The 27,351-nt window shown below is 62.6% G+C and overlaps 1 protein-coding gene across 3 annotated transcripts; it reads right to left on the bottom strand.

Moving 5' to 3' along the window:
* Positions 1-1,132: 1,132 nt before the first annotated feature.
* Positions 1,133-26,638, bottom strand: TTC39C (tetratricopeptide repeat domain 39C). Of its 3 annotated transcripts, XM_036419064.2 has the most exons (14): positions 26,365-26,637; positions 18,244-18,292; positions 16,005-16,133; positions 15,199-15,313; positions 13,426-13,789; positions 10,518-10,686; positions 9,212-9,305; positions 7,997-8,104; positions 7,421-7,530; positions 5,770-5,893; positions 4,549-4,646; positions 4,258-4,362; positions 3,018-3,056; positions 1,137-2,097 (listed from the first exon to the last, which is right to left on the bottom strand). In XM_036419064.2, exons 1-14 carry the CDS (start codon positions 26,505-26,507, stop codon positions 2,008-2,010), a joined length of 1,737 nt encoding a protein of 578 aa, XP_036274957.1. In that variant the 5' UTR covers positions 26,508-26,637; the 3' UTR covers positions 1,137-2,007. The 3 variants fall into 3 exon arrangements, with proteins under 3 accessions (XP_045430416.1, XP_036274957.1, XP_036274959.1); XM_036419066.2 differs by lacking the exon at positions 18,244-18,292 and having other exon boundaries at positions 26,365-26,638; XM_045574460.1 differs by lacking the exons at positions 10,518-10,686; positions 13,426-13,789; positions 15,199-15,313; positions 16,005-16,133 and having other exon boundaries at positions 1,133-2,097; positions 26,365-26,638.
* Between the last annotated feature and the right edge of the window lie 713 nt (positions 26,639-27,351).

Genomic DNA, 27,351 nt, shown 5'->3' with positions numbered 1-27,351 from the left:
CTCAGACCCGCATTCACGACTAACGGGAAGCCTCCTGGACGGGGCAACGCCGTCTCTTGTGAGGTGAATGGCACACACACACTTGGCTGAAATCTTGAATTCTCTCTGGAGAAGCGCTTCTTACAGCAGCTATTGCAGGGACCATTTTATTTATTTTTTATATTGATTTTGTACAGAGAGGAAGGAGATAGTTAGAAACATCGAGAGTCATCGATCAGTTGCCTCTTGCACACCCCCTACTGGTGGTATGCCCGCAACCAACGTACATGCCCTTGACCGGAATCGAACCCAAGACCCTTCAGTCCCCAAGCCGACGCTCTATCCATTGAGCCAAACCGGTCTCGGCAATGCAGGGACCATTTTTTAAAAATTTACTAAGCACAGGTCTTCCATCTCTGCTGCAGAATGATTCCAACACCATTTGAGCTGAAAACGCCAGTGGGGACGCTGATGCATCGGCGGTCCCCAAACGCTGGGCCTTGGGGAGTCTGCCGGTACCCAGCAGCCGAGAGGAGAACGGACGGCGAGAGCCACGTGGTAAAGATCCAGGGCGTTCCTCCCTTCAGACCCGCTGGGCCAGGGGCCGGGATGCCCAGGCTCGGAGCCCTCTCTGCAGAAAGCGTCTTCGTGGCTAGGCGTCCACGCCCTCTGGAGGGGGGGGCGGCCTTCTCTCTCCGGCCTCACACCAATCACGTGTCCTTCGGCAGGGGAAACGAGGGTGAGAGCCCAGGTCAGGGAAGAACACCCACTGCCTCCCCAGAATGACCATCTCCTCCGCCTGGTTACGTAATTACACCTGCCGACCGTCACAAGGCTCACGCTGTGCTGGGAAAAGCAGCACAAAGCATGAACGCTGCATAGGATCACGCTTCGGCTAAACGGACACGTGAATAAATGACCCCCCAAGATGGCAGACGCAGCTCAGTATAAACTTTAAAAAAATCCAACCTTACGATGGAGCCACGTGAGCCACACACACATGGCAGAAACCCTTAAGGGACTAAGGCATTTCTTTCAAAATAGATTTTTATTGATTTCAGAGAGGAAGGGAGAGACATACAGAAGCATCTGTGATGAGAGAGAATCCTTGATCGGCTGCCTCCCGCCTGCCCGACTGCGGATCGAGCCCACAACCTGGGCACGTGCCCTGACCGGGAATTGAACCCGGGACCCTTCAGTCTGCCAGCCAAACCGGCTAGGGTGGGACTGAGGTATTATGATTCTTCAAAACACAGGGGTGCAGCACTGGACCAAGGTGCAGTTAAACGACCATGAAAATGAGCGACAAAGGATTTAAAATAACTCCTAACCCGTCGAATCCAATACCCTGAGCGAGGGGGCAGGGAGGGCATCCGGCCAGGCCGCCCGCGAAGCCTGCCGATGGCGCCATCCCTCGGAAACACTGCGGATGACCTGGACATACACATGGCGATGGCACGTCAGCGGAAGAGCAGGTGTTTAATGAGGGAAACAAGGAACACTGAGTTCTCCCACTCGCGCTGTACAGTGAGGGCATTCGCGTCCTGGCCGGAGACCGGCCTTCTATGGGCCCGCGGAAACAGGAAGAGCTAACGGGGCACACCAATCGCCGTCTGTGCCCGAGTGTCGTGGTCGGGGCCCTGGGGGTTAGCATGTCTGTGCCACGGTCCTCCCATGGGCAGCACGAGGGCCGAGAAGAACACCGATTCCTTCAGAACACAGGTGCCGGCCATCCGGTCGCCGAGGAACCGGCACGGCACTCCCCGCCCGCCCGCCGTGTGCTGGCGGCAGCCGTGCCCACAGGACTGCAGGTTGGATGTGCAGCTTGGTTTTTATTTTAAAAATAATAAATCACAAAACTAAAGTGTCCGAACAAGGCCACTGAGCCCTCCCGGGTGACGGTTCCTCCGAGCTCCTCCCCTCCGGGGACCGGGGGAGTGTCCCTGCGCGGGGCCGGAGGAAGCCGTCCTCGATGGCAGCGTCCTCTGCTCCCAGCTCCGGGCAGAGCCCGGCGGCCGGCGGGGCCCGTCACTGGGGGACCAGCTCCCGCAGCGAGGCCAGCGCCGCGTGGATGCGCACGTGCAGCCTGTTCTCGAAGTCGTAGCCGGAGAAGTCCTCCTGGAAGAGCAGGCGAGGGCTGAGGGCGGGACGAGCCCGCACCGCGGGGCAAACCAAGGTCTGTCCGGCCCGGGACCCCCCCTCCCTCTGAGGGCTCTGCACCCACTGGTCTGATTTCCCAATCGCTGAGCTTTCCGATTTTTAAAAATATTCTTTGATTGATCTCAGAGAGGAAGGGAGAGGGTGAGATAAGAACATTGATGAGGAGAGGCATGCATCGGCTCCTCCTGCACGCCCCCCACGGGGTACCGAGCCTGCAACCCGGGCACAGGCCCTGACAGGGAATCAACCCTGGGACCTTTCAGTCCACAGGCCAACGCTCTGTCCACGGAGCCATACTGGCCAGGGTATGCCTTTTTTAAGAATGCTAATGGTTGCTGAAACTGGTTTGGCTCCGTGGATAGAGCGTCGCCTGCAGACTGAAAGGTCCCAGGTTCGATTCCAGTCAAGGGCATGCACCTTGGTTGAGGGCACATCCCCGGTAAGGGGTGTGCAAGAGGCAGCTGATCCACGATTCTCTCTCATGGATGTTTCTAACTCTCTCCCTCTCTCTTCCTCTCTATAAAAAAATCAATAAAATATATATATTAAAAAAAAAAAAAAAAAGAATGCTAATGGCTCATCATGACTGCGTCTCTGGTGTTTTGCTTGTGTAAGCTCCGTGTAAGCGGTGGTGGGAAATCCTTTATTTGGGAACGTGGTGATGAAATACCAAGTCCCTTCCCCACTCACAGAAAGGAGGGTTTATAACGCAGGTGAGCGCTCGCAGGAGTGTCTATGACTCGGAGCTCCAGGGCTGGCTGGTTCACCTTCGCCATTTCCCTTCCCAGGAACACCCACCGGACAGTCACGTCCCCAAACCTCCGGGGCTCAGTGTCCCCGGCGGAGGGCAGGCCCCGGCGGGAAGCTCGGGCGCTTACCTTCGCCTGAAGCAGCAGTGCTCGGCCTCTCGCCACCGTCTGCGAAGGAAAAACACACACATCTCCTCACACTCCGCTTCCCCCAGCAGAAAAGGTCAAAGCAGGAGGATATCCCAGCGGTCCGCAACCTGCGGCTCTCGAGCCACACGCGGCTCTTTGGCCCGAGTGTTCTAACACCACTTGTTCACAACAGACTGCTGCGCACAGGCCACGGAGTTTCAATCGCACTGTACTGAGTGCCCGCACGTGGTATTTTGTGGAAGAGCCACACTCACGGGGCCAAAGAGCCGCACGTGGCTCCTGAGCCGCCGTTTGCTGACCCGTGGGATACACTAATTCAGACAATTCTGCCACCGAGGGGAGTCAGATACTCATTCCGTGCAGACTCCAACAATGTCAAAAAGTGTACATCGAGACGTTACCCCATAAACCGTTCCCACAGCCTTCACTGTCATCCCATAAACAAAAACAACTCCGAAGCATCGTAACGGCCCAGGTTAGGGTCTCCCTAAGAGCTCACACCTGGGGAAAGCTTATTTGAAGTCGGTGAGTTATCCCTCATTACAGGTTTAAGGACATGCTACCATCAGATTCCCGGGATTTATAACTCAACTTTCGGAAACCCACGTATTTGGAAACCGAGGGAAACTTGCTAAAAGCCAGGATTTCGCTAATTCACCCTCCTCACACCAATATGACGCCACCGAGCTCCCAAAGGCCGGCAGCAGGCAGGCCCGGTGCCACCGAAATCCTGTTTTCCAAAGAAACCTGCCCGTGCCGTCCACACGTCGCCACGGGAATTACCGCGCTAACAGACGGCGTTCTGACGTTCTTAAAGTGACCGTCCGCGCGTCCGCACTTCCTCTCGCCACCATCACTATGAGATTGGCAAGGCAGGTCCTTTTCCATCCCGACTCACAGACGAGGAAGGTTCTGGCTGAGGGGCCGGGCCAGGCACACAGGAGGCGGACGCAGAGAATCCTCACGGACCCTGCTCCTCTGCATGAGCTCTGCCTCCGCCCACACGCCTTCCCGGAACGGCCAGGGTCCCCCTCACTAAGGTTTTGCCCCAAAATCTCATTCCAGAGAAGACGTGATCTCCTCAACAGATAGAACTCCTGGACTCACTGCGTGGGAAAGACACACAAGCAGCGCCCCCAACCCCCCATCCATCCATTTTCCGCGAACGAAGGCGGCCGCGGGCCCACCGCCCGCTGTGACGTAGGACGCGCGCTCTCACCTCCGGCCTGTCCAGCAGGAGGCAGCCCAGCTCGTACAGCGCGTACGGCTGGATGTACAGGTTGTTCTGACGACACAGCTCGTCCCTGGCCGCGCGCTGGAAGAACTGAGAGCGAGACACACGTCACCGGGCCTGCGGGCGGCCCCTCGCGTGTCGGCGTGGGCGGAGGAGTCGCGTGTACAGAGCGTGCGGGAACCGGGCTGCACTAACCCTGGTGCCCACGGCAGAGGCGGGCGTGGTGGGTGCGTGTGCCTCTCCCCTCCCCACCCCCCTCTCCCACCCGGCCCGTACCTGGGCGGCGTCCTCGGCGTTGCCCAGACACTTGTGGATGGCCCCGAGCAGCAGGAGCTTCAGCCCCACGGCCGCCGCGTCGTCCACCTCGTGGCAGGCTGCGGAGGCAGAGGGACACCCCTCAGCGCCCACCACCGCCCAGAGTGCCCTCGATGGTCCGCACGCCCCGTGCACAGCTCCGCCCAGAACAGAGGGGCCGAGACAGTGCGGCTCAGTGGACTGAGCGTCGGCCTAGGGACCGAAAGGTCCCGGGTTCGATTCCGGTCAAGGGCACGGATCTCAGATGCAGGCTCCTCCCGGCCGGGCCTGGTCGGGGCGCGTGCAGGAGGCAGCCCGTCGATGTGTCTGTCTCACAGCCATGATTCTCTCCGTCTCTCCCTCTCCCAAAATCAATGGGAACATGTCCTCCGGGTGAGGAACAGAAAAACACCCCCCTCTGAGGGTCCCCTCTCCCACAGTGTAGCAACGATCCTCAGAGACGCAGAGGCACAAACCCCAGGGCCAGGGAGGCGACACGCTGCTTTGAACTACACGGAAGGAGACACGGAAGGCCACGGGTCTGTGACCCCGACTGCGTGACCTGGAAAGGCTCCCATGAGGGCAGGACCCCGGCCAGGGGCATCCACAGGTCCGGGGGAGGGAACTCGGGGGATCCGAGGGCCGTGACTGTTCACGATAGCACCCGTGAGCGTGGATGCTCGCCATCACACGCGTGTCTAACCCACACAGTGCACGGCACCAAGCGTGGATCTCACATACATGGGGTGACAGGGCCGCTTTGGTGTGGGCTCATGGGGGGGGGGGGAGAGAAGAATGGGGGGTTTCCTGGGGGAGGGAGAGGGGAGCCACACAGTCTCTCGAATCTCAAACAGGAAGCCCTGCCCAGATCAGGGCCAGGGGTCGAGCCTGTAATTGAATCGAACCCGGGACCCTGCCGTCCATGGGCTGACACTCTATCCACTGAGCCAAACCGGCAAGGGTGTTTTTTTTATTTTGTTTTGTCTTTAATGTTTTTATGGATTTTTTTTAGAGAGAGAAAGGGAGAGGAGAGAAACACTCATGATGACAGAGAATCATGGATCGGCCACCTCCTGCACCCTCGGCACTGGGGATCGAACCCAGAACCCCGGCTGTGCCCGGACCGGGAATCGCACGGTGGACTCCCCGCCGGAGCCAGGCTGCGGGCGGGCTGGCTGGCTGGTTTTTGTTGTGTGTTTTTACCTTGGCTCATCCGCTGCAGGCTGGGGGCGGAGCAGTTGGGCAGGGCTTTCCAGAGGTACAGCACCTCCACGGAGGCCAGCACGCACAGCGCCCTGGTGGGCCTCTGCTTCCGGAACCGCTCGGCCTGCGGGGAGTCAGCACCATTAGCCACGCCTTCTCCAAACACACTCAGAGGCCGTGACCGCCGTGGGGACAGTCACAGGGTCCGTTCGGACCCCTGGGAGCCTGCCACCTCCGGCTGCGCGGCAAGTGCGTCTGTGAGAAGCGCTCGCTCTCAGTCTCCGGGCTGCGGGCAGAGGTGCCTCGGCCGCTGTCACCTCACTCCGTGGCCGTGACTCGGGAGGGACCCCGGGGACGAAACTCAATTCGGTGCCGTGCCGGTGAGAGGGGCGTCCGGACCTGAGGAGGGAGCCGGGGAGCCGGCTGGTGACGCCTGTGGAATTTCTCATTTCCTACCGAGCGGGGCTCTCGGGCCTGGCACACTGTAGTCTAGTCCTGTGGTCGGCAAACCGCGGCTCGGGAGCCACATGAGGCTCTTTGGCCCCGTGAGCGTGGCTCTCCCACAAAATACCACGTGTGGCCCTAACCGGGCTGGCTCAGTGGATAGAGCGTCGGCCTGCGGACTGAAAGGTCTCAGGTTCAATTCAGGTCAAGGGCATGTACCTCGGTGGCGGGCACATCCTCAGTGGGGGGTGTGCAGGAGGCAGCTGATCGGTGTTTCTTTCTCATCGATGTTTCTATCTATCCCTCTCCCTTCCTCTCTGTAAAAAATCAATAAAATATATTTTAAAAAAATTACCACACGCGAGCACGTACAGTGCGACTGAAACTTCGTGGCCCATGCACAGAATTCGGTTTTTGGCTCTCAAAAGAATTTCAGTCGTTGTGCTGTTGATATTTGGCTCAGTTGACTAATGAGTTTGCCGACCACGGGCCTAGTTTGTCCTCAAACCAAGTCACTGGACGCTCATTCAACAGAAACTCGAGATGAAAACCGTGGGACACTCAGGTTGTGGCCAGGAGTCATGGGCCCTCAGCCATTCAGCTGAACCTTAACTCTAAGACTTGGGTACATTAGGGGTGCTGTTCCCGCAGTCCCGGGCCTTTCTGTCGTACACAGGATGTGCAAAATTTTTAAAAATCAGGTCGAAATGCGATCTGGCCCGGCCCGTGTGGCTCAGTGAGCAGCGCCGACCTATGAACCAGGAGGGCAGGGCTCCATTCCCAGCCAGGGCCCAGGCCCAGGCCGCAGGCTCGATCCCCAGGGTGCAGGAGGCAGCCGATGGATGACTCTCTCTCATTTCTGACGTTTCCCTCTCTCCCCCTCTTTTCCGTACTCTCTGAGGTCGATTAAAAAGTATTTTTCCCTCGAGGATGTGATGTGCTCGCCATCCTGAGAACCGGCGCTGGACGACGCTGTCCCCGCGGTGTGCCCGTGGCTCTGCAGGTCGGCGAGGTCTCCTCCCTCAGACCCTCCGCCTGCGGTGACCGCCGCCCCCACGCCCGCGCCCAGAGCCGGTGTCCAGCCTCGCCCCGAACCCTCGGGGGAGCCGCGCGGGTGGGCAGGGAGGGTGCCCGCTGTCGGTCTGACGCCCCAGGAGCGAGAGGGGATGTGGCCTCCATGCCCCCGCGCCCGTCCGCAGGCACGCACCTTCTTCACGGAGAACTGCTCGATCTGGTTGTTCTTCCTCTTGAAGAGCCGCGGCACCTCCTTGAAGACGGCCTGGGCGCCGTCCGCGTCGCCGGTGGCCCCCTGGCAGACTGAGAGACCACGGCTACTGCTCACGTGTCGCGGGAAGTGCCTCTCGCGTGGCCCAGGCCCGCCCGGGGCACTGGAAATGTTCCCAAACCAGCCAACCAAGGGGCGCAGACAATTCAGGCCACGCTCTAACGGCTGTTCCCAGGCGGCTCCACCAGGGGGCAGCACGTCTCTATCTATCTATCTACCTACCTACCTACCTACCTACTTATCTATCTAAATATCATCTATCTCCTCAGGCCTATCTATCTATTAACTATCTATCTATTATATATACCTACCTAGCATCCATCCATCTATCTATCTATCTATCTATCGATCGATCGATCTACCTACCTATCATCTATCTATCTATCTATCTATCTACCTATCATGTCTCTCTCTCCTCAGAGCCTGGTCCTTCCAGAAGTGACAGGCGTGTCTGCCACAGGGAGGGCCGTGCGGACAGTGTGCTCGGCAGGCACTCACCGGCGGTCAGGTAGGCGTAGTAGCACTGCGACCACCGGGACTCATTCTTCAGCCGCTCGAAGGAGCCGAACGCGTCCTGGAAGTTGAGCTCGATCATGCTGCACCAGCCTGGGGAGAGAGGGCAGGCTGTTCAGCTGATCGCCCTGAACCAGCCAGGGAGAGGGCAGCTCCATCGCCCTGCACCCCCTGGGGAGGGCAGGCTCGGGGCAGCTCCATCGCCTGCACCCCCTGGGGGGGAGAGGGCAGGCTCGGGGCAGCTCCATCGCCCTGCACCCCCTGGGGAGGGCAGGCTCGGGGCAGCTCCATCGCCCTGCACCCCCTGGGGAGAGAGGGCAGGCTGTTCAGCTGATCGCCCTGAACCAGCCAGGGAGAGGGCAGCTCCATCGCCCTGCACCCCCTGGGGAGGGCAGGCTCGGGGCAGCTCCATCGCCCTGCACCCCCTGGGGAGAGGGGGCAGGCTCGGGGCAGCTCCATCGCCCTGCACCCCCTGGGGGGAGAGGGCAGGCTCAGGGCAGCTCCATCGCCCTGCACCCCCTGGGGAGAGAGGGCAGGCTCGGGGCAGCTCCATCGCCCTGCACCCCCTGGGGGAGAGGGCAGGCTCGGGGCAGCTCCATCGCCCTGCACCCCCTGGGGGAGAGGGCAGGCTCGGGGCAGCTCCATCGCCCTGCACCCCCTGGGGAGAGGGGGCAGGCTCGGGGCAGCTCCATCGCCCTGCACCCCCTGGGGAGAGGGGGCAGGCTCGGGGCAGCTCCATCGCCCTGCACCCCCTGGGGAGAGAGGGCAGGCTCGGGGCAGCTCCATCGCCCTGCACCCCCTGGGGAGAGAGGGCAGGCTCGGGGCAGCTCCATCGCCCTGCACCCCCTGGGGAGAGGGCAGGTTCGGGGCAGCTCCATCGCCCTGCACCCCCTGGGGGACAGAGGGCAGGCTCAGGGCAGCTCCATCGCCCTGCACCTCCTGGGGAGAGAGGGCAGGCTCGGGGCAGCTCCATCGCCCTGCACCCCCTGGGGAGAGAGGGCAGGCTCGGGGCAGCTCCATCGCCCTGCACCTCCTGGGGAGAGAGGGCAGGCTCGGGGCAGCTCCATCGCCCTGCACCCCCTGGGGGAGGGCAGGCTCGGGGCAGCTCCATCGCCCTGCACCCCCTGGGGAGAGAGGGCAGGCTCGGGGCAGTTGCCGGCTCCGTGTGCCCACAGCCTGGCCGCACAGGCCCGCACTCACCGATCTCGTAGAGGCAGACGTGCTGGATCTCCCGCTGGTCCACGGCCAGCTCCAGGGCCGCGTGGAAGGAGGCCAGGGCGCTGTTGATCTGGCACTGAGGGGGGAGAGGACGGGTCACCGCGGACGCCTGTGATCGCTACACGCGCATCACTCCACACGTGTCCCAGCAGCCACCAAACCCGGCCGAGCGCACGGACAGAGCGATTCCAAGGCTCCGGGAAGCCCGGCCGTGTGGCTCGGGGACGAGCATGCACCTATGAACCAGGAGGCCGGGTCCGGCTCCCGGTCAGGCACAGGCCCGGGTTGTGGGATGGATCCCGTGTGGGGCGTGCAGGAGGCAGTCGATCAGTGATCCTCTCTCCATGGATGTTTCTCTCCCTCCCTCCCGCTCCCTTCCCCCTCCCCCCTAAAGTCAGTAAGAATATACTGTTAAAAATGGCCGGTGGGAGTTTTTAATAAAATACCCACGACTCGGCAGAGAAAGGGTCATCCGCAACCTGACACTTGTCTCCCAGTTTGGCTTTTAGACACAGACTCGCCCTGAGTGCGGGGGAGCACGGAAAACACGAGGCGGGAGGACTCCAGCGCTGGAGCCGCCGTGACGGGGGGCAGCACCTCGTGTAAAACCACTGAGCCTCCAGGACGTCTCAGCGCCGGCCAGTCCCCGCACGGAGACCGCGTGCCTGCGACTCCATCGGAGAGACCCAGCGCCCCGCCCACTCCCAGCACCCCCCACCTCCCAGCGGCCCCCCCACCTCCCAGCGGCCCCCCCCGTTCCCAGCGGCCCCCCCCCCTCCCAGCGGGCCCCCGCTCCCAGCGGCCCCCCCCTCCCAGCGGCCCCCCCCCCCCAGCGGGCCCCCCCCCCGCTCCCAGCGGCCCCCCCCCCGCTCCCAGCGGCCCCCCCCTCCAGCAGCCCCCCCCCGCTCCCAGCAGCCCCCCCCCCCGCGCAGGCCCCCCCGCTCCCAGCAGCCCCCCCTCCCAGCAGCCCCCCCCCCGCGCAGGCCCCCCCCGCTCCCAGCAGCCCCCCCTCCCAGCAGCCCCCCCCCCGCGCAGGCCCCCCCCGCTCCCAGCAGCCCCCCCTCCCAGCAGCCCCCCCCCCGCGCAGGCCCCCCCCCCTAGGCAGGCCCCCCTCCCCGCTCCCAGCAGCCCCCGCTCCCCCCAGTCTCCTCCCCGCTCCCCCAGCCCCCCCCCCCGCTCCCAGCAGCCCCCCCCTTCCCCCCCCCCCCCCCCCGCTCCCAGCAGCCCCCGCCCACGGAGAGGCCATCCGGCGGGTCCCGGGCGGCTGTACCGACCACAGGGCACGCACCTCCAGCCGCTGCACGCGGCCCTTGAAGAAGAGGAAGAGCGAGGAGTTGGGGTACGCCGCCTCCTTCCGGCGCAGGATCTCCTTGGCCTCCGCCAGGCCCGCCCGGTGGTCGCTGCCGTCCAGCGCGAAGAAGGGGCGCACCACCGTGTGGTACCAGAGCAGCGCCAGCCTGCGGGGGGGGGATGCTGAGCCCGGACCCCGGCTCCCCTGGCTCCGCCCACCCCCACCCCACCCCCACTCCCCCACACCCCATCCATCACCCCCCCCCCCCTGCACCCTCAGAGCAGCGCCAGCCTGCGGGGGGGGGGGGGGGGGGATGCTGAGCCCGGACCCCGGCTCCCCTGGCTCCGTCCACACCCCCATCCCCACCCCCCACTCCCCCATCCCACCCCCCCCCACCCCCGGCAACCTCAGAGCAGCACCAGCCTGCGGGGGGGGGGGGGGGGGGAATGCTGAGCCCGGACCCCAGGGGCTCCATTCCCAAACACGGCACCCGCACCCCACCCCCCTCCACCCCTCCCTCACCACCACCCCCTGCATCCTCAGAGCAGCGCCAGCCTGCGGGGGGGGATGCTGAGCCCGGACCCCGGCTCCCCTGGCTCCGTCCCCCCCCCCCCCCACCCCCGCCCCCCCCCCCACCCCCACCCTCACCTCACCCCCTGCATCCTCAGAGCAGCGCCAGTCTGCGGGGGGGGGGGGGGGGGGGGGGGGAGATGCTGAGCCGGCTTCCCCCGGTTCCATTCTCAAACACGGCACACACCCCCCCCCCACCTCCACCCTCTGCGTCCTCAGAGCAGCGCCAGCCTGGGGGATGGGGATGCTGAGCCCGGCTCCCAGGGCTTCGTCCCCAAACACAGCACACGTGTGCGCTCCCAGGTACCCCCGCTCCCCCAAACTCCCTAAATCGTCAGAGCAGCTGCCCGTATCAGCTTTTGGAAAGCGGCAGCTTCACGCAGACCAGCCCGCACCCGGGGAGACCAGGACAGATGCGGGCGGCTGCAGCCTCCGAGGCGCCCCACTCGACGGGCACAAAGGCAGGCCCAGGGCCGATGTCCTGTCCCCCGAGGAAGGCGGCCCTGTTCACAGAAGGAGCACATTGCTTTCCGCCGTGCTCACAACTGGGGCGGGTCAGAGTCAGGGTTCAGGTGCAGGAGCCACAGGCAAAGCCACACTTTATACAAAACTTTATATAAAACCTTACATAAACGAGAGCAGCCGATGCAGGCCTTGCTTAGGCCTCGAAGAGGCTCCATTTAAAAACGACAAAGTGGCCAAAACCGGTGTGGCTCAGTGGATAGAGCGTTGGTCTGCGGACTGAAAAGTCCTGGGTTCGGCATGTACCTTGGTGGCGGGCACATCCCCAGTAGGGGGTGTGCAAGAGGCAGCTCGTCAATGATTATCCCAAGTTTCAAACCTGCTAAGTCAAGTTAACGGAGGACCACGGTTTGTGTCATGGAATGAGTTGAGGGGGTGGCCCACAAAACGTTTTTGAAATGAAAAATTGACTATCTCGCCCTAGCCAGTTCAGCTCAGTGGAAAGAGTGTTGGCCTGCAGACAGAAGGGACCCGAGTTCAAGTACAGTCAAGGGCACGTGCTCAGTTGCGGGCTCCCTCCCCAGTGTGGGGGGACATGCAGGAGGCAGCCGGTCCGTGATTCTCTCTCATCATTGATGTTTCTCTCTTCCTTCCTCTCTGAAATCAATCAATCAAAACAGTAAGAAAGTTAACGATCTCTTTAACAGCCACCACACATTAAGAGTAAATATCCAAATGCCGCCATTCTGACGAGAGCAGAAACCGAGCTCTCAAAGGCTCCCTGTGATGTCAACATTACCGGGAAAATCCCGACAAGTGGTGTGACACCCAAGCACATCTAATGCCTGGTAAAAGCATTCAAATCTCAAATGGCAGGGATTTACCAAACTGGGGGGGAGAGAGACACATCACACCATTTTTCACAGACGGAGGAACGAGGGGTTCCTGCTCTGACCAGCACTCTCGTGGTTAAGGCATTGCCACTCACGCTGAGACTGACGGCCCTGTGACTCGGTTTCAGTTCGTGCAAAGTAGCCAAAGCCACACCTGAGACCGAGGGACCAGAGTCCTCAGGGAAGGTACCCAGACGAGGACAGAGAACAAAAATTCACCATAGAAATGTCTTATCGACGTTTATCCTTTAAACCTGAAAACCAGGATTGGGCCCTGACCGGAGTGCCTCAGTGCATAGAGCATCGGCCTGCAGACTCAAGGGTCCCAGGTTCGATTCCGGTCAAGGGCATGTGCCTTGGTTGTGGGCACATCCCCGGCGGGGGGTGTGCAGGAGGCAGCTGATTGATGTTCCTCTCTCATCGATGTTTCTAACTTTCTATCCCTCTCCCTTCCTCTCTGTAAAAATCAATAAAATAGATTTTAAAAATTAAAAAGTATATATATAAAAAAAAAAAAATCAGAATTGGGATGTCGGTGACTGTGGCCAAGGTCACCAGCATGGCTCACCCCTCGTTCAAGACCAGGAAATAGGATGGTTTCCCTGTCTACACACAACCCTCATCTGCGAGACTACAAACCCCGAAACCACGCATCGGCCTGGCGCTGGAAGATGTGAGCTCCGCCCGGCTGGCCGAGGCTCAGCGGCTGAGCCAGACCTGGGAGCCGGAGGTCACCGTCTGATTCCCGGCCAGGGCACAGGCCCGAGGTGGGGCCTGCAGGAGGCAGCTGATCCCTATCTCCTCACCATGGATGTTTCTCTCCCCCTCTCCTTTCCTCTCTGAAGTCAATAAAAACATTAAAAAAAAGACACAGCCTCACGTCCGCCAAACCCGCTTTACCTGCCGCTTCTCTCCCAGGCCGACTGCGGCCCCTCACTCAACACTACGTTATCTATGAAGCAGTGAACACAGCTACTCACGTAGCTAAAGGGGCCTTCATGTCCTTACTTTCGCTCGCATACATGAGAGAGGACAGCCCCTGGTGGCGGTCTCCGGGGAACCCCAGCAGGTTGATGACTTTGAGCAGGTTGGGGGGCACCATGGAGATGCAAAGGTGGAACAGGCCGTATCCGAAGCTCACGGCGCCGCGAAGCCGGCTCAGCGTCTCCTCCGACACCCCCTCCTCGGCCGCTGCCGCGCTGTGGTTGTGGTTGGCGGCGTCGGCGGGCGAGCGCGGCCCCGCCGGCCGCCGCTGGTGCAGCTCCTGCAGCGCGTTGATGTCCAGGTAGCACTTGTTGTAGATCTTCCAGGCTTTCCTGAGGATCCAGCCGCCTTTGATGTACGCTGGGCGGGGAGAGAAGACAGTGAGCTGCACGGCCTGTTCCCGCCCCGGCCACAGTGGGCCTGATCACCCCTAACCGCTCCCCTGCCAGCCTGATCACCCCTAACCGCCCCCCTGCCAGCCTGATCACCCCCTAACCACTCCCCTGCCAGCCTGATCACCCCTAACCGCCCCCCTGCCAGCCTGATCACCCCTAACCACTCCCCTGCCAGCCTGATCACCCCTAACCGCCCCCCTGCCAGCCTGATCACCCCTAACCGGCCCCCTAAGCCGCCCCTGATCACCCCTAACCACTCCCCTGCCAGCCTGATCACCCCCTAACCGCCCCCCTGCCAGCCTGATCACCCCTAACCGCCCCCCTGCCAGCCTGATCACCCCTAACCACTCCCCTGCCAGCCTGATCACCCCTAACCGCCCCCCTGCCAGCCTGATCACCCCTAACCACTCCCCTGCCAGCCTGATCACCCCTAACCACTCCCCTGCCAGCCTGATCACCCCCTAACCGCCCCCCTGCCAGCCTGATCATCCCCTATCCACCCCCCTGCCAGTCTGGTCCCTCCTCAACTGCCTTCCCCTGCCAGCCTGACTGCTCCCAACTGCCCTCCCTTGCCGGCCATTTGCGGTGGCCATCTTGTGTGTTGGACAGTCAATTTGAATGCTTCCTCTTTATTAGATGGGAGATTGATTTCAGAGAGGAAGGGAGAAGGAGAAAGAGATGGAAACATGAACGATGAGAGAGAATCACTGACAGCTGCCTCCTGCACAACCCCCATGGGGACATGGGACAAGTGGGGAGAAAGCCTCAGAACTAGAATCTTGGTGAAGCGTGGGGTGATGGTGACGTCACCCTCGTCGCTGTCACCGCTCACCCACAGCCCACACTCAGGGACTGATCAGCAAGAGCTCTGAACCAGGCCCACAGAACACAACGCAGAACCACGAGGCAGTTTCCCGAGGAATAACCTGGCATCACGCCCAAGCTGCCACGGGCTTCCTCCTCTCCTTCTGTTAATCTTCCCGAGGACGTCCCCACCGACTTTTATTTTTATTTTATCTATCTATCTATCTATCTATCTATCTATTTATTTATTCATTTTCCCCACCGATTTTTAGACCCAGGAAGGGAGAGGGGAAGACAGAGAGAAATATCGACGTGAGTGAGACACACCAATGGTTGTCTCCTGCACACGCCTGACCAGGGCCCAGGCCGGGGAGGCACCTGCAACTAAGACAGGGAGACAGGGACCAGAATCGAATCCGGGACCCTTTGTCCACAGGCTGGCGCTCTATCCACCGAGCCACACCGGACAGGGCCGGGCCACCTCCTTTCCACGGCTGACACTGGAGCCGCTCTAAGAAAAGAGGCTTCCCGGCTGTGCGCCCGCGGCCCGGACGCCGCCCGCGGCCGTACCTGAGAGCTCCTGCTTGACGAAGGCCAGCACGGCCAGGTACACCTGGCAGTCGGCCACGATGATCTGCCGCTGCAGCCGGTCCACCACGGAGGGCGCCGACCTCCGGGCGTCCGCCTGCGGGGGAGGCACAGCACACGGTGAGTCTCCACGGAGCACGCCTCTCGCTCCACCAGCCCCGGCGCTGAGACAGGGCCGCCACGAGGCGCCGAGACCGTGTCACACACACACACACACACACACACACACACCCGCAGGCCGCTCCTGCCCCTGCCTGCCCTCCTCTCCCCCGCTCCTCCCCAGCCAGCCGCTCCTCCCCCGCCCGCTGCTCAGCTGCTCCTCACCACCAGCTGAGACCCCAACCCAAAGACAAGTCTCCTAATGATAAACCCGAGCTCACGGGGACAGGAAAGCCGGCACAGAACTGAGGGGGGGTCACCGTTTACAAAACTACACACGTTCCTACTTCCCCAAAATAAAACCACTGATGTCTCTCTCATCAATGTCTCTCTCTCTCTCTCTCTTCCCCTTTCCTTCCACTCTCTCTAAAAATCAATGGGAAAATTCCTGGGGGGAAAAAACAACTCACAAAACAAACATCAGCCAAAGGACTTGTATGCATGCATAGAAGCATAACCAATGGACGCAGACAACGGTGGGGGGAGGTTGAGGGCAGGACTGGAGGCTGGGGGGGCATGAGGGGAGAAGCACACCTTAGCCAATAAAGGGGGAAAAGAAAAAACAAAAACAAAACAAGGAACACGTTTGGCAAACACTGAACCCTGGGCCGGCGAAGGGCCGCACTCACGCTCTTCCTGATCTTGTTCCTGAGGGTCTCAATCACGCCCGCCTCCTCGCTCTCACACAGCCGCTCCGTCGTCCGCAGGTCCTCGCACGCCAGCTGCATCTTCTCCTCCTCAAACGTCATCATGGCGTTCTCCGAGGGAAACGGAGGCACGGTGAGGCGGGCGCGTGTGGATCGCCCGCGTACGACGGCGACGCCCCACACAAACGAGACCTCGCAGCGAGGGGACCGTCAGCGGCCCGCCTGCCCTCCAGGCCGGCAGGAGGACGTGCACGGGGACAACGCCGTCCACCGCCTTGTTCTTGTGACACACACGGTGACGAGAGCCCCGAGGGCTCTGACTGGCCACCTAACTCGGTTTGATCGCAGGCTCAGTCTCCCACCGGGGACGCGGCCCATCCCGGGCACAGATACCGAGGGACACGAAAGTGACCAGACGCCCCAATTTTTAACAATTTGTCCCTCGGCATTTTAAAACAGTTTCAAAAATCGGGACTGTTTTAAAACGCAGCGGGATAAATTGTTAAAAATCGGGACTGTCCCGCCAAAAGCGGGACGTCTGGTCACCTTACGGGACACACGTGGTGCGTGTTCCGTGGAAAGCGTGTTCCAGGACGGCGGTGACCGGTCCCTGCGAAGACGTCTGCGTGTGGTCGGTCCGGCTCGCGTGGGGAACGGGCTGTGCTCAGCGAACACGCCCCGGACGGGCTTCTCGGCACGGCTGGCGGCTGCTGCTCCAGGCCCCGTGTGACGGAGGGACCTGCTCTTCCCACCCGCAGGACTGAGGCTCCCGGGGTGAGTGCCTCGGCAGAGCCAGGCACCGGGCTCTGGAAGGATCTGGGAGTGAACCCGGGAGATCCCATCACACCCACCGGCCGCCCGGCATCCTGTCTCCTCACCCCGACAAGCACGCTTCCAGTCGGCCAGACCAGACCGCCTCCCTCCCCTCCCCCACCCTCTCCTCATCCCAGCAACCTCCACACACCTCACCCCCCGCCCCCGCCCCCGAGCTCCCGGTGGCCCCCTCCGGCTCCACGCCCAGCCCACCAGGACTGAGCTCCCGAGAGAAGGCACCTGTTTCCACCCAGAGACCTTGAGCTCTGTGTTCCCGGGAAATCCGAGAAAACCGCTCACACCACACCCAGGCCCCGGAGCCGGGCCGGCCTGCACCCCGAGGCTGCCGTTTCCCTAAACCTGGGATCTAAGTGCTTCCTCTATCTCATTCCTACTGGTCTCTGCTTGGGGTTTTGTTTGTTTGTCCTTTTCTGTTACAATTCTACGATGGCTTTTAAATAAACTGAGTCTGAAAACAGCTTATGGAATGTTTCTGAAAAATAAAAGCATCGGATTGACCTCGGCCCCCAACTGCCTGAAGGTTAAGTGACACTCGGACCCGCCTCCACCGCCCACCTCAGCCCTGTGGCCTCACCTGCCTTCCAGCCACGTGTACCCCGTGACGTGAGAGCAGACCTTTCCCAGCCAACCGCTGATTCTTTTTCACTCAAATGCAGTTTTAAATGTTGGGAAGGTATTTCCATAACTGCATTTTCACTTAAAATGGATTTAGGCTGGGAAAACGAGAATGCTCTATAAGCTATAGCATCTTCTTTTTAAAACCGGGAGAGAGGATTTCCCACAGGTGCTGGTGAACAGGCAGTCTTCGCTCCAGCTTTAAGCTCTGCCGAGGCTGATCCCAGCAGGTCATAAATTCATCGAAAGGCTGATGGAACCTTGAGGGCTGCCTGCTGGAAACGGCTGAGGGCGTTTCCCCTCATCTAAACACCTGCATGGATGATTGCTCGCTGCCAGACAGCTGAGGGCATTCCAATCTGCATGCTATTGCCTCCTGCTGGCCAAACACCTGAACAGCCGTAGGCGGTTTCCCCAATCCGACAATGATTCCGTATACCAAACCTTACCCTTTGATCTGTATGTCCACCTAGCTTTAGGACATGTGCTAATAAAAAGCAAGGGGTCCAGAGAGACAGGAGGATTTGGTTCCTTCAGCTAAGTCTTCTCCTGCCCCCAAAATGCCTTCCCAAAGTATGTTTCGTCTCTGGACTCTAATAATTTAGAGCAGCCCCTTCTCCAGACTCCTGAGCCCCTTGGAGATGCTGAGAAACACACTCCGGCAGAACTCCAAAGGGTCCTTCACCACCATGAATCCACACAGGCAGGAGCCACGGAAACACACGTTACATGTTCACCGCCTCACGCAGTCTCTCTCCCCACGCCTACCTACCAGAAAGCTGACGAAGCTGGCTCCAAAGCTCATTAAGGGGCTGTGATTCCTGTAAGAAAACAGAACAGGAATAATTAACAACACTCGCTCGGCGGGGGTCGTGACCCGGTCCCCATGACGGGGAGAAGGGAAGGGCTTCCGGCAGGTGGCGCTGCCCTGAGAGGAAGTCAGAGACGCAGGGGGGGCCCCGTCGGTCTGTGGAGCCGCATCGGCCCGCCCCCTCCGTCAGAGCCGGGGTGGGGCGGGGGAGGGGGGTATGACGGGGACGAGAAAGTCAAATCCTAAGAGAGGCTGCCTTTGTGAGCCAACCCACCATCCGCCATCTGCAAATACATGCCCAAACCGAGGCGATTGACATTCATCAAGCATTTCATTAAAAATGAAAACATGCCCAGCCAGTGTGGCTCAGTGGTTGAGCACTGGCCCAGGAACCAGGAGTCACAGTTCAATTTCTGGTCAGGGCACAGGCCCGGTTGTGGGCTGGATCCCCGGTCGGGGGTGTGCAGGAGGCAGCCCATTGATGACTTCGCCTCATCGATGTTTCTATCTCTCTATTCCTCCTTTCCCCTTCTCTCAAAGTCAATAAAAATATTTTTTAAAGTAAAAAAAAAAAAAAAAAAGGCAAAATGTGTTCTAAACTTTATGCACATGAAACAAGGACCATCCTCAGGGTTTCACCATGGTCCACCCCCCTCAAACCCCTCTCCCAAACAACTCTCAGAGTCAGCCATCCCCGCCCCCCTCCCCCTCCCCTTCCCCCAGCGCCCGGCCACTCCCTGTCCCCGTGTGAGCCAAATCGGAAACCAAATCACACCATCCCCGTCCAATGTAAGGGGCCCGCCCGCTCTGCCGTCCGTCACAACCACGTCCTAAACGGGACTGGCCAGCAGCCAGAGCCGCCTTCGGGAAGGAAGGGATTTGCCAACCTCTGAACTACACGGTAACACGTGTCCTGTGGGAACATGGGACACGGGATCGACCAGACAAGGTCACGTGCTTTGGAAGATGTAGGCTCTTCTTCAAAATAAACAGTGAAGACACAAGCAAACATATGAAAAAGCTCCCCCTGTGTCCTTGGAGCCCTCTGATTTCTCCTTTGGAGAAATGGCTGTTTTTTCTCTCTCTGTGTAAGGACTTTCCCGAAGAAAAGCTGCTGAGAATACAAAGAAGCAATTGACTGTTTCTAAACGTATTAACCTTCCCGTGGAAACTGAAAACAACATCAGACACCGGACGGACAGACCCTGTTCCCAAGGCCAAAAGGCAGGACATCCCAGAGGGATGAGCAGAGGAGGAGGTATGATCAGGGGTGGGCAGAAGATTTACATTAAAAAAATTCTTTTCCCCACTGATTTCGGAGAGGAAGGGAGAGGGAGAGAGCGACAGAAACATCAATGATGAGAGTCACTGACCTGCATGCCCCACACTGGGGATCGAGCCCACAACCCGGGCCTGTGCCCTTGACTGGAATTGAACCCAGGACCCTTCAGTCTGCAGGCCGACGCTCTATCCACTGAGCCGCACCAGCGAGGGCTCGATTTCTATCTGTTCCTTCTCTAAAGTCACGCCTCCATCATCTCCACAAACGCCAACAGCAGGTGGAGCAGCACGGACAGCGACTCAGATGTCGTCCAAACCACACACACTATGGGCAGCCTCGAGCCAGCCCGCGCGCTGCCCGCCCGCAGCCCGCCCGTGAGGCTCTGCGTGGAGAATGGACCAGCAGCCAGCCAGGAGGCCAAGCTTCTATTCACAGTCAGTCACATGCCCAGGTGTTGGGCTCGATCCCCAGGAGGGGGCGTGCAGGAGGCAGCTGACCGATGTGTTTCTCTCACCTCGATGTTTCTCTCTGTCCTTCCCTCTCTCTTCCACTCTCTCTCTAAAAGCCAATGGAAAACATCCTCCGGTGAGGACTATCAATGAATAAATGAATAAATAGTAAGACCGGAAGCAGGAGGCGGGGGACAGACCGGCTGCCTCTGGGTGGGGTTGGGGGACTTGCAGGCACGGCCATGGGCAATAGGCAGGTGGAGACCTGGGGGCGGGGTGGGGGGGAGGGGGAGGCATCTGCAATACCACCAACAATAAAACACGTGTTAAATAAGAACAGGTAAATGTGAAGCAAGAACCCCTGGGGAAGGATGGACCTGCTCCTCGCCGAGTCCCGCCCCGGCCGCTCCCGGCAGTAACGGACGCTTCCTGTTGGATGAGGAACCTGTGTCCCGCCTGCCGCCCGGAGGTTCTGAAACTCTTGAGCAACAAGGAAGGGATGGGGACAGCCTGGCGGGGCGAGGGCTGGGGTGCCACACAGCGGCCACGGACACCCCGCCCCCGCCCGAGGGCGCTGAGCCCAGCCCGGCTCTGCGGGGCGCAGGCTGCGTCCCCAGAGGCTGCTCCGTCCTCTCGCCGGCAGCATGTGCCACAGACAGCGCCGGACGACTGAGGACCCAGGTCTTCATGTTAAATACACACACGTTGCTGACCATCCATTTCTCTTTCTTTTTAAAATATATATTTTATTGATTTTTTTTACAGAGAGGAAAGGAGAGGGATAGAGAGGTAGGAACATCGATGAGAGAAAGACATCGATCAGCTGCCTCCTTCACACCCCCCATTGGGGATGTGTCCGCAACCACGGTACCTGCTCTTGACCGGAATCGAACCTGGGACCCTTCCGTCTGCAGGTCGACGCTCTATCCACTGAGCCACACCGGCCAGGGCACCCGTTTTTCTTGCTTTGAATACACTGCTGCCATGTTCGTCAAGTGCAGTGAAAAAGAAAAATATCGCAATTCACAGCACCGACCAGGCACTAACTCCGTCCTTTCATGCCATTTCTCCTCCGAGAACACTCACTGTAACCGCGACATGCTTCCTGTCTCAGCTGACACGACAAGACGCGGCGTTATCCATATCTACGGCAGGAATCGGCGAGAACCTGCCACCACCTCCCTGTTCTCCTCCCCTCCTCCCTCCCCCTCCTCCCCGTGAAACTCACTCCCTCACTCCCACCGGGCGTGCTCGCTGGTGCTGGCTGGGCTGCAGGCTGCCCCCACGGCTCAGCCCCGGCAGTCTCCAGCCCCCGCCCGCTCCTGTCCGTGGCACACCCGGGCGTCCCGGCACAGACGGCCGCCGTGCAGGCGTGGGCGTGTGTCAGTGAGCGTGGCCGGGCGCTGAGCTGAGGCCAGGGCCAGGGGCGGGGCCGGTGCTGGGCAGCCTGAGCTCGGAAAGGCAGCAGGGCCTGGGCAGGCGGCCCCGCCTCCGGACCCCATGCTGGGGGCTCAGCATCGGCCGCATGACGGGGATGGCGGCTGCATGTGCGATCCCCCGAGGGCAGAGCCTCCGCTGTGCACCGTGTTCACTCCCCAGGGACTCAGAGTGGCCGCCGGGGCGCTGGCTCCTGCGCAGGGGCCGCTCCTCACGGGCAGCTGGACGCCCACCCTCCTCGCCACGGTGGAGGAGCCTCCTCCAATAAAACGTCCTGTCCCTGACAGGGCTCCCGTCACAGCGGGGCAGTGGGATCCCGTAGGTTCACGAGGATCCTGGAAGCCAGAGAGAGGGGGACCCTGCTCTCTCCGGGATCCTGACCCCCCATCCTCCCCGCGGAGTCCTGCACAGCCAGGCACCGAGGGGACAGCAGTTCCTAATGCCACAGGGAGGCTAACGTTACTTTTTAGTGTTTTAATATTGATTTTAGAGAGAGAGAGGGAGAGGGAGAGGGAGAGGAAGAAACGAGAGAGGGAGAGGGAGAGAGAGAGAGAGGGAGAGGGAGAGGGAGAGGAGGAGAGGAGAGGGAGAGGAGAGGGAGAGGAGAGGAGGGGAATGAGAGGGAGAGGGAGAGAGAGAGGGAGAGAATCCTAGACCAGCTGCCTCCTGCACGCTCCCTCCTGGGGACCAGGCCCTGAAACCCCGCACGCGCCCTGACTGGGAACCGAGCCAGCGATCTTGGGTGCACAGGCGGAGGCCCCGCCCGCTGGGCCACGCCGGCAGCTAACTTTAACGCCAAAGCAGCCTCCACGGACTCCATCTCCCACGCAAACTGCATGGTCCGCAGAGAGCACGAGGGGCGGGCAGGCTGCGGGACAAAGAGCCAGCGTGTGCCCGGTTCTGCCCTGCACCGGCTCCCAGGGCTCCTCCTTCCCCTCGGGCCCACCCAGACACGCCCCTCCGAAGCGGCAGACGGGCTGAGCCGGGAATGCCGAGGACACCGGGCCCGGTCCTCCCCGAAGGCGGAGCAGCCACTGGGAAACAAGGTCGCAGGGCAAAGTGCAAACCGGACCAACGTGGGCGACGGGAAGAGCCCTGCCGGGCACGGACAGTCCCTGAGGGAGGCTCCTGGGACACGCACCCCTGGAGCCCCGCCCAGGACACCGGGCACACGGAAACCTGTCCACGTGGCAGAGAGCACAGCCGATCCCGGCTTCCTCCCTCATCTTCCGGGCCCGCCTCCAAACAGAGCGGACAAGGACAGCCAGGGCTGCGATCACCTCGCGGTGTCAGCCTCGCCGTGCGGGGCCTGTAGGGGGTCCCATCGTACCGTACGCAAGTGTCCGCTACAGCGCACCAAACATCACATGTCAACTGTGACCGAGAAACAAAATGCAAACCCTCCCGGACAGCTCCCCCGCTCTCCCCCCCACAAAACCCCCAGACTACACCCCCCCCAGATCACCCCTCCCAGACTCACACCCCCCCCAGACTCACCCCAGACGTCACAGCCTCACCCCCCCAGACCTCACACCCCAGACTCCCCTCTCACAGACTCACCCCCCTCACGACTCACCTCTCACTCAGACTCACCCTCCCCCCCTAGAATCACCCCTCCCACAGACCTCACCCTCTCACAGACTCACCCCCACAGACTCACCCCCTCAAGGACCTCACCCCCCTCACGACTCACCCGCCCAGTACTCACCCCCCCCAGACCAACCCCTCACAGACTCCACCCTCTCCACAGACCGCCACCCCCCCCAGACTCACCCCCCTCACAGACTCACCCCCTCACAGACTCACCCCCCCCCCCCCCCAGACTCACCCCCCCCTACAACTCACCCCCCCACAGACTCACCCCCCCACAGACTCACCCCTCACCCACCACCCCCCCAGACTCACCCCCCCCAGACTCACCCCCCCCCAGACTCACCCCCCCACAGACTCACCCCCCCACTCACACCCACATCACGACCCACTCCCCCCCCTCAACAGACTCCCCCCCAGACTCACCCCCCCCCGACTCACCCCCCCCAAGCACTCACCCCCTCAGACTCCACCCCCCCACAACTCACCCCCCGACTCACCCCCTCACAGACTCACCCCCCAGAGCACACCCCCCCAACACTCACCCCTCACCAGACTCACCCCCACAGACTCACCCCCCCTCACAGACTCACCCCCCCACTCAACATCACAAACTCCACACACACCAGACTCCACCCCCCGCCACACCAACCCCCTCCCACAACCACCCCCCCCAGTGACTCACCCCCTCACAGACTCAACAATAACACGAATCACACCCCCCCCCCGACTCACCCCCTCAGCAGACTCAACCCCACAGACCACGCACCCCCCAACACGACTAACACTCCTCAAGACTCAACCCCCCAGACTCACCCCCCCGACTCACCCCCCCCCCAGACTCACCCCTCTCCAGACTCCACCCCCCCGGAATCACCCCCCCCCAGACTCCCCCCCCCAGACCACCCTCTCACAGACTCCCCTCTCACAGACTCACCCACAGACTGATCACCCTTCACAGACCACCCCCCCCAGACTCACCCTCTCAGACTCACCCCCCCCAGACTCACCCTCTCACAGACTCACCCCCCCGACTCACCCTCCCCAGACTCACCCTCTCACAGACTCACCCCCCCAGACTCACCCCCTCACAGACTCACCCTCTCACAGACTCACCCCCCCCACTCACCCCCTCACAGACTCACCCCCCCAGACTCACCCCCCCCCAGACTCACCCCCTCACAGACTCACCCCCCCAGACTCACCCCCTCACAGACTCACCCCCCCAGAAACACCTCTCAAGGTGCTCTCTGCGGGAGCTGTGGAAAAGTCTTCCTGAAACTCACCACCTGCCCTCATCACCTGTGCACACAACCGCCTGGACAAAACGTAACACAGAAACAGGTATCTCGCGCCTTCAGGAGACAATAACCAGGGTCATACACAAGTAATAGAATACTAGGCGGTTCAGAAAAAATGATCATCTCTCTATACAAAAGCCTCAGCGACCGAATGACCAGTCACTATGATGTGCGCTGACCACCAGGGACAGATGCTTAATGCACTGGACTGGGCTCCCTCTTGTCTGGATCGGGCCTGGGGGATGGGGCTGAAACCGGCTCTCCAACACCCCCTGAGGGTCCGGATTACGAGAGGGTGCGGGCCGAGGGACCCCACCGTGCAGGAATCCATGCACCAGGCCTCTTGCTAAAAATAAGCAGCCGAGGACAGTTCAGAGTAAGTGGTGTCTAGACACACAAAGAAGGTGTCGGTCAGCAGCCACAGAGGATCCACTCCAGCCTCCCTCTGCCACACAAAGAAGAAAAGCACGGGCCCCGCTGGCCTGGCTCCGTGGACAGTGTCCGCCTGTGGACTGAACGGTCCTGGGTTCGATTCCCCTCTAGGGCACGTGCTTGGGTGGCAGGCTCCTCCCTGCCAGGGCCCTGGTCTCCTGCAAGAGGCAACCCACCTGGGTCCTCAATTTCTCCCTTCCCGCTCCCTCCCACTCTCTAAGGGGGCCCCCTGGGGGGGAGGACTGAGAGCAGGGAGGAAGGTGGGAGCAGGTACAGACACTCAGATTTCGCTCCTTTTTCATGACAGTGTTCTCGGGGCCACACATCCTGCGAGAGGGACGGTGTCTGCTCGGCATCAGCCTGGACGGGACGGGACGGTGCGCTTTCAAGGTGAAAGGTCTGCGTCACGCTGAGAAGTTCTGTTTCCAGGTTAAGAGACTTGCGCGGAGGAAACGGGTCTTTGGTGGGGAGTGCAGGGCGAGCGCTCTGCTGTGCCATCAGCCTGTGCCATCAGCCGCAGAGTGTGCCCCAGGAGCCTGAAAAGCTGCGGGCGCTGCAGCCCCTCCCCCCCTCCCCCTCCCCCTCCCCCTCCCGCACACCTTCCCGCTCCAGCGGAGGCACGTGACCCGGGAGCGCACCGGGAAGGAGCGCCTCCGAGGCCGCGGGCGCATCCCGGCCTCCCCCCCCCCCCCCCCCGCGGACCGCGCCGGACTCCGCACGTGCGGCCCCCCTCCCCCCCTCTCCCTCCCCCCCCCCTCCCCCCTCCCGCGGGCTCGCCCCCGCCGCCCCGGAGGAGAGGCCCGGGAAGGGCGGGACGGCGGGGCGCGGGGCGCAGACGCCGCGCACAGGCCCCGGCGGTCGGCGCTCCGGGCCCACAAGCTGCGGGGGCACCGGGGCGGGTCACACCGCCCGGACCCGGGAGGGCGCCCCTCAGAGGCGAGGCGAGGAGGCGGGGAGGCCGCGGGTCCGGGAGAGAGGCCGCCGGGGGCGGGGCGCGGCGCCGCTGCAGCCCGGGCCGAGGGGGAGGCGGGCCCGGGCCGGGATGGGGCCTCGGGGGCGGAGGGGCGGCCGGAGCCCGCGGAGCGGACCGGGGCGGAGGGGGCGCGGGGACGGGCGGAGGGGGCGGGACCGGGCGGAGGGGGCGCGGGGACCGGGGCGGAGGGGGCGCGGGGGACCGGGGCGGAGGGGGCGCGGGGGGACCGGGGCGGAGGGGGCGCGGGGGGACCGGGGCGGAGGGGGCGCGGGGGGACCGGGGCGGAGGGGGCGCGGGGGGACCGGGGCGGAGGGGGCGCGGGGGGACCGGGGCGGAGGGGGCGCGGGGGGACCGGGGCGGAGGGGGCGCGGGGGGACCGGGGCGGAGGGGGCGCGGGGGGACCGGGGCGGAGGGGGCGCGGGGGGACCGGGGCGGAGGGGGCGCGGGGGGACCGGGGCGGAGGGGGCGCGGGGGGACCGGGGCGGAGGGGGCGCGGGGACCGGGGCGGAGGGGGCGCGGGGACCGGGGCGGAGGGGGCGCGGGGACCAGGGCGGAGGGGGCGCGGGGGCCGGGGCTGGAAGGGGCGCGGGGACCGGGGCGGAGGGGGCGCGGGGGCACCTGTGCCGGCGGAAGAGCTGGTCGGACTCCCGGAAGCCGTTGTTGAGCAGCAGGTTGATGCCGGCCAGCGCCAGCTCCGCGTCCTGCGGGGGCCCGGCCGCCGGCTCCGCGTCCTCCCGCCGCGGGGGCCCGGCGCCGGCCATGGGGCTGCGGGCCCGGTCCGGTCCGGCTCCGCCTGCGGCGCGCGGAGCGGGCCTCCCGCCGGGATTACTCAGCAGCGGATCCGCTTCCGGTGTCGGTGCCCGGAGCCCGCTCCCCGCGCCGCCGCTTCCTGCGCCCCGTGACCCCGCTCCCCGAGGCCGGACCGGGCCGCAGCCGAGCACCGCGGCTGCAGGAGGCGGGGACTGGCCGCAGCGCCGCCCCGCGACCCGAGCCCGGCCTGTGCCCGCGCCCCCGCCGGCAGCCAATCCCCGCGCAGGAGGGGGGCGGGGACCCCAACACCCAGCCCCGCCCATCGCTGCCCAGGTGCTCCTGGCCCTGCACCCCTCTGTGTGCCCTGCATCTCTTCTGTGTGCCCTGCACCCCCCTCCGTGCCCTGCACCCCCCTCCGTGCCCTGCACCCCCTCTGTGCCCTGCACCCCCCTCCGTGCCCTGCACCCCCCTCCGTGCCCTGCACCCCCTCTGTGCCCTGCACCCCTCTCCGTGCCCTGCACCCCCCTCCGTGCCCTGCACCCCCTCTGTGCCCTGCACCCCCCTCCGTGCCCTGCACCCCCCTCCGTGCCCTGCACCCCCTCCGTGCCCTGCACCCCCTCTGTGCCCTGCACCCCCTCTGTGCCCTGCACGCCCCTCTGTGTGCTCTGCACCCCCCTCTGCGCCCTGCACCCCACCTCTGCGCCCTGCACCCCCTCTGTGTGCTCTGCACCCCCTCTCTGTGCCCTGCACCCCCTGTGTGCTCTGCCCCCCCTCTGTGTGCTCTGCACCCCCCTCTGCGCCCTGCACCCCCTCTGTGCCCTGCACCCCCCTCTGTGCCCTGCACACCCCTCCGTG

The sequence above is a fragment of the Pipistrellus kuhlii genome, unplaced genomic scaffold (assembly GCF_014108245.1).
Source record: "Pipistrellus kuhlii isolate mPipKuh1 unplaced genomic scaffold, mPipKuh1.p scaffold_m20_p_6, whole genome shotgun sequence".
Lineage (NCBI taxonomy): Eukaryota > Metazoa > Chordata > Mammalia > Chiroptera > Vespertilionidae > Pipistrellus > Pipistrellus kuhlii.
The sequence above is the reverse complement of the archived record's forward strand: the minus strand, read 5'-3'. Positions and strand labels throughout refer to the sequence as shown.

Bases quoted from the DNA above. Each gene is read 5' to 3' on its own strand.
- TTC39C (XM_036419064.2), bottom strand. From the start codon at position 26,507: ATGGCCGGCGCCGGGCCCCCGCGGCGGGAGGACGCGGAGCCGGCGGCC. The intron at 5,894-7,420 runs GTGCGTGCCTGC...GACTCCCCGCAG, and splicing joins AGCAGTTCTCCGTGAAGAAG to GCCGAGCGGTTCCGGAAGCA. The intron at 2,098-3,017 runs GTAAGCGCCCGA...CTGCTCTTCCAG, and splicing joins CACTGCTGCTTCAGGCGAAG to GAGGACTTCTCCGGCTACGA.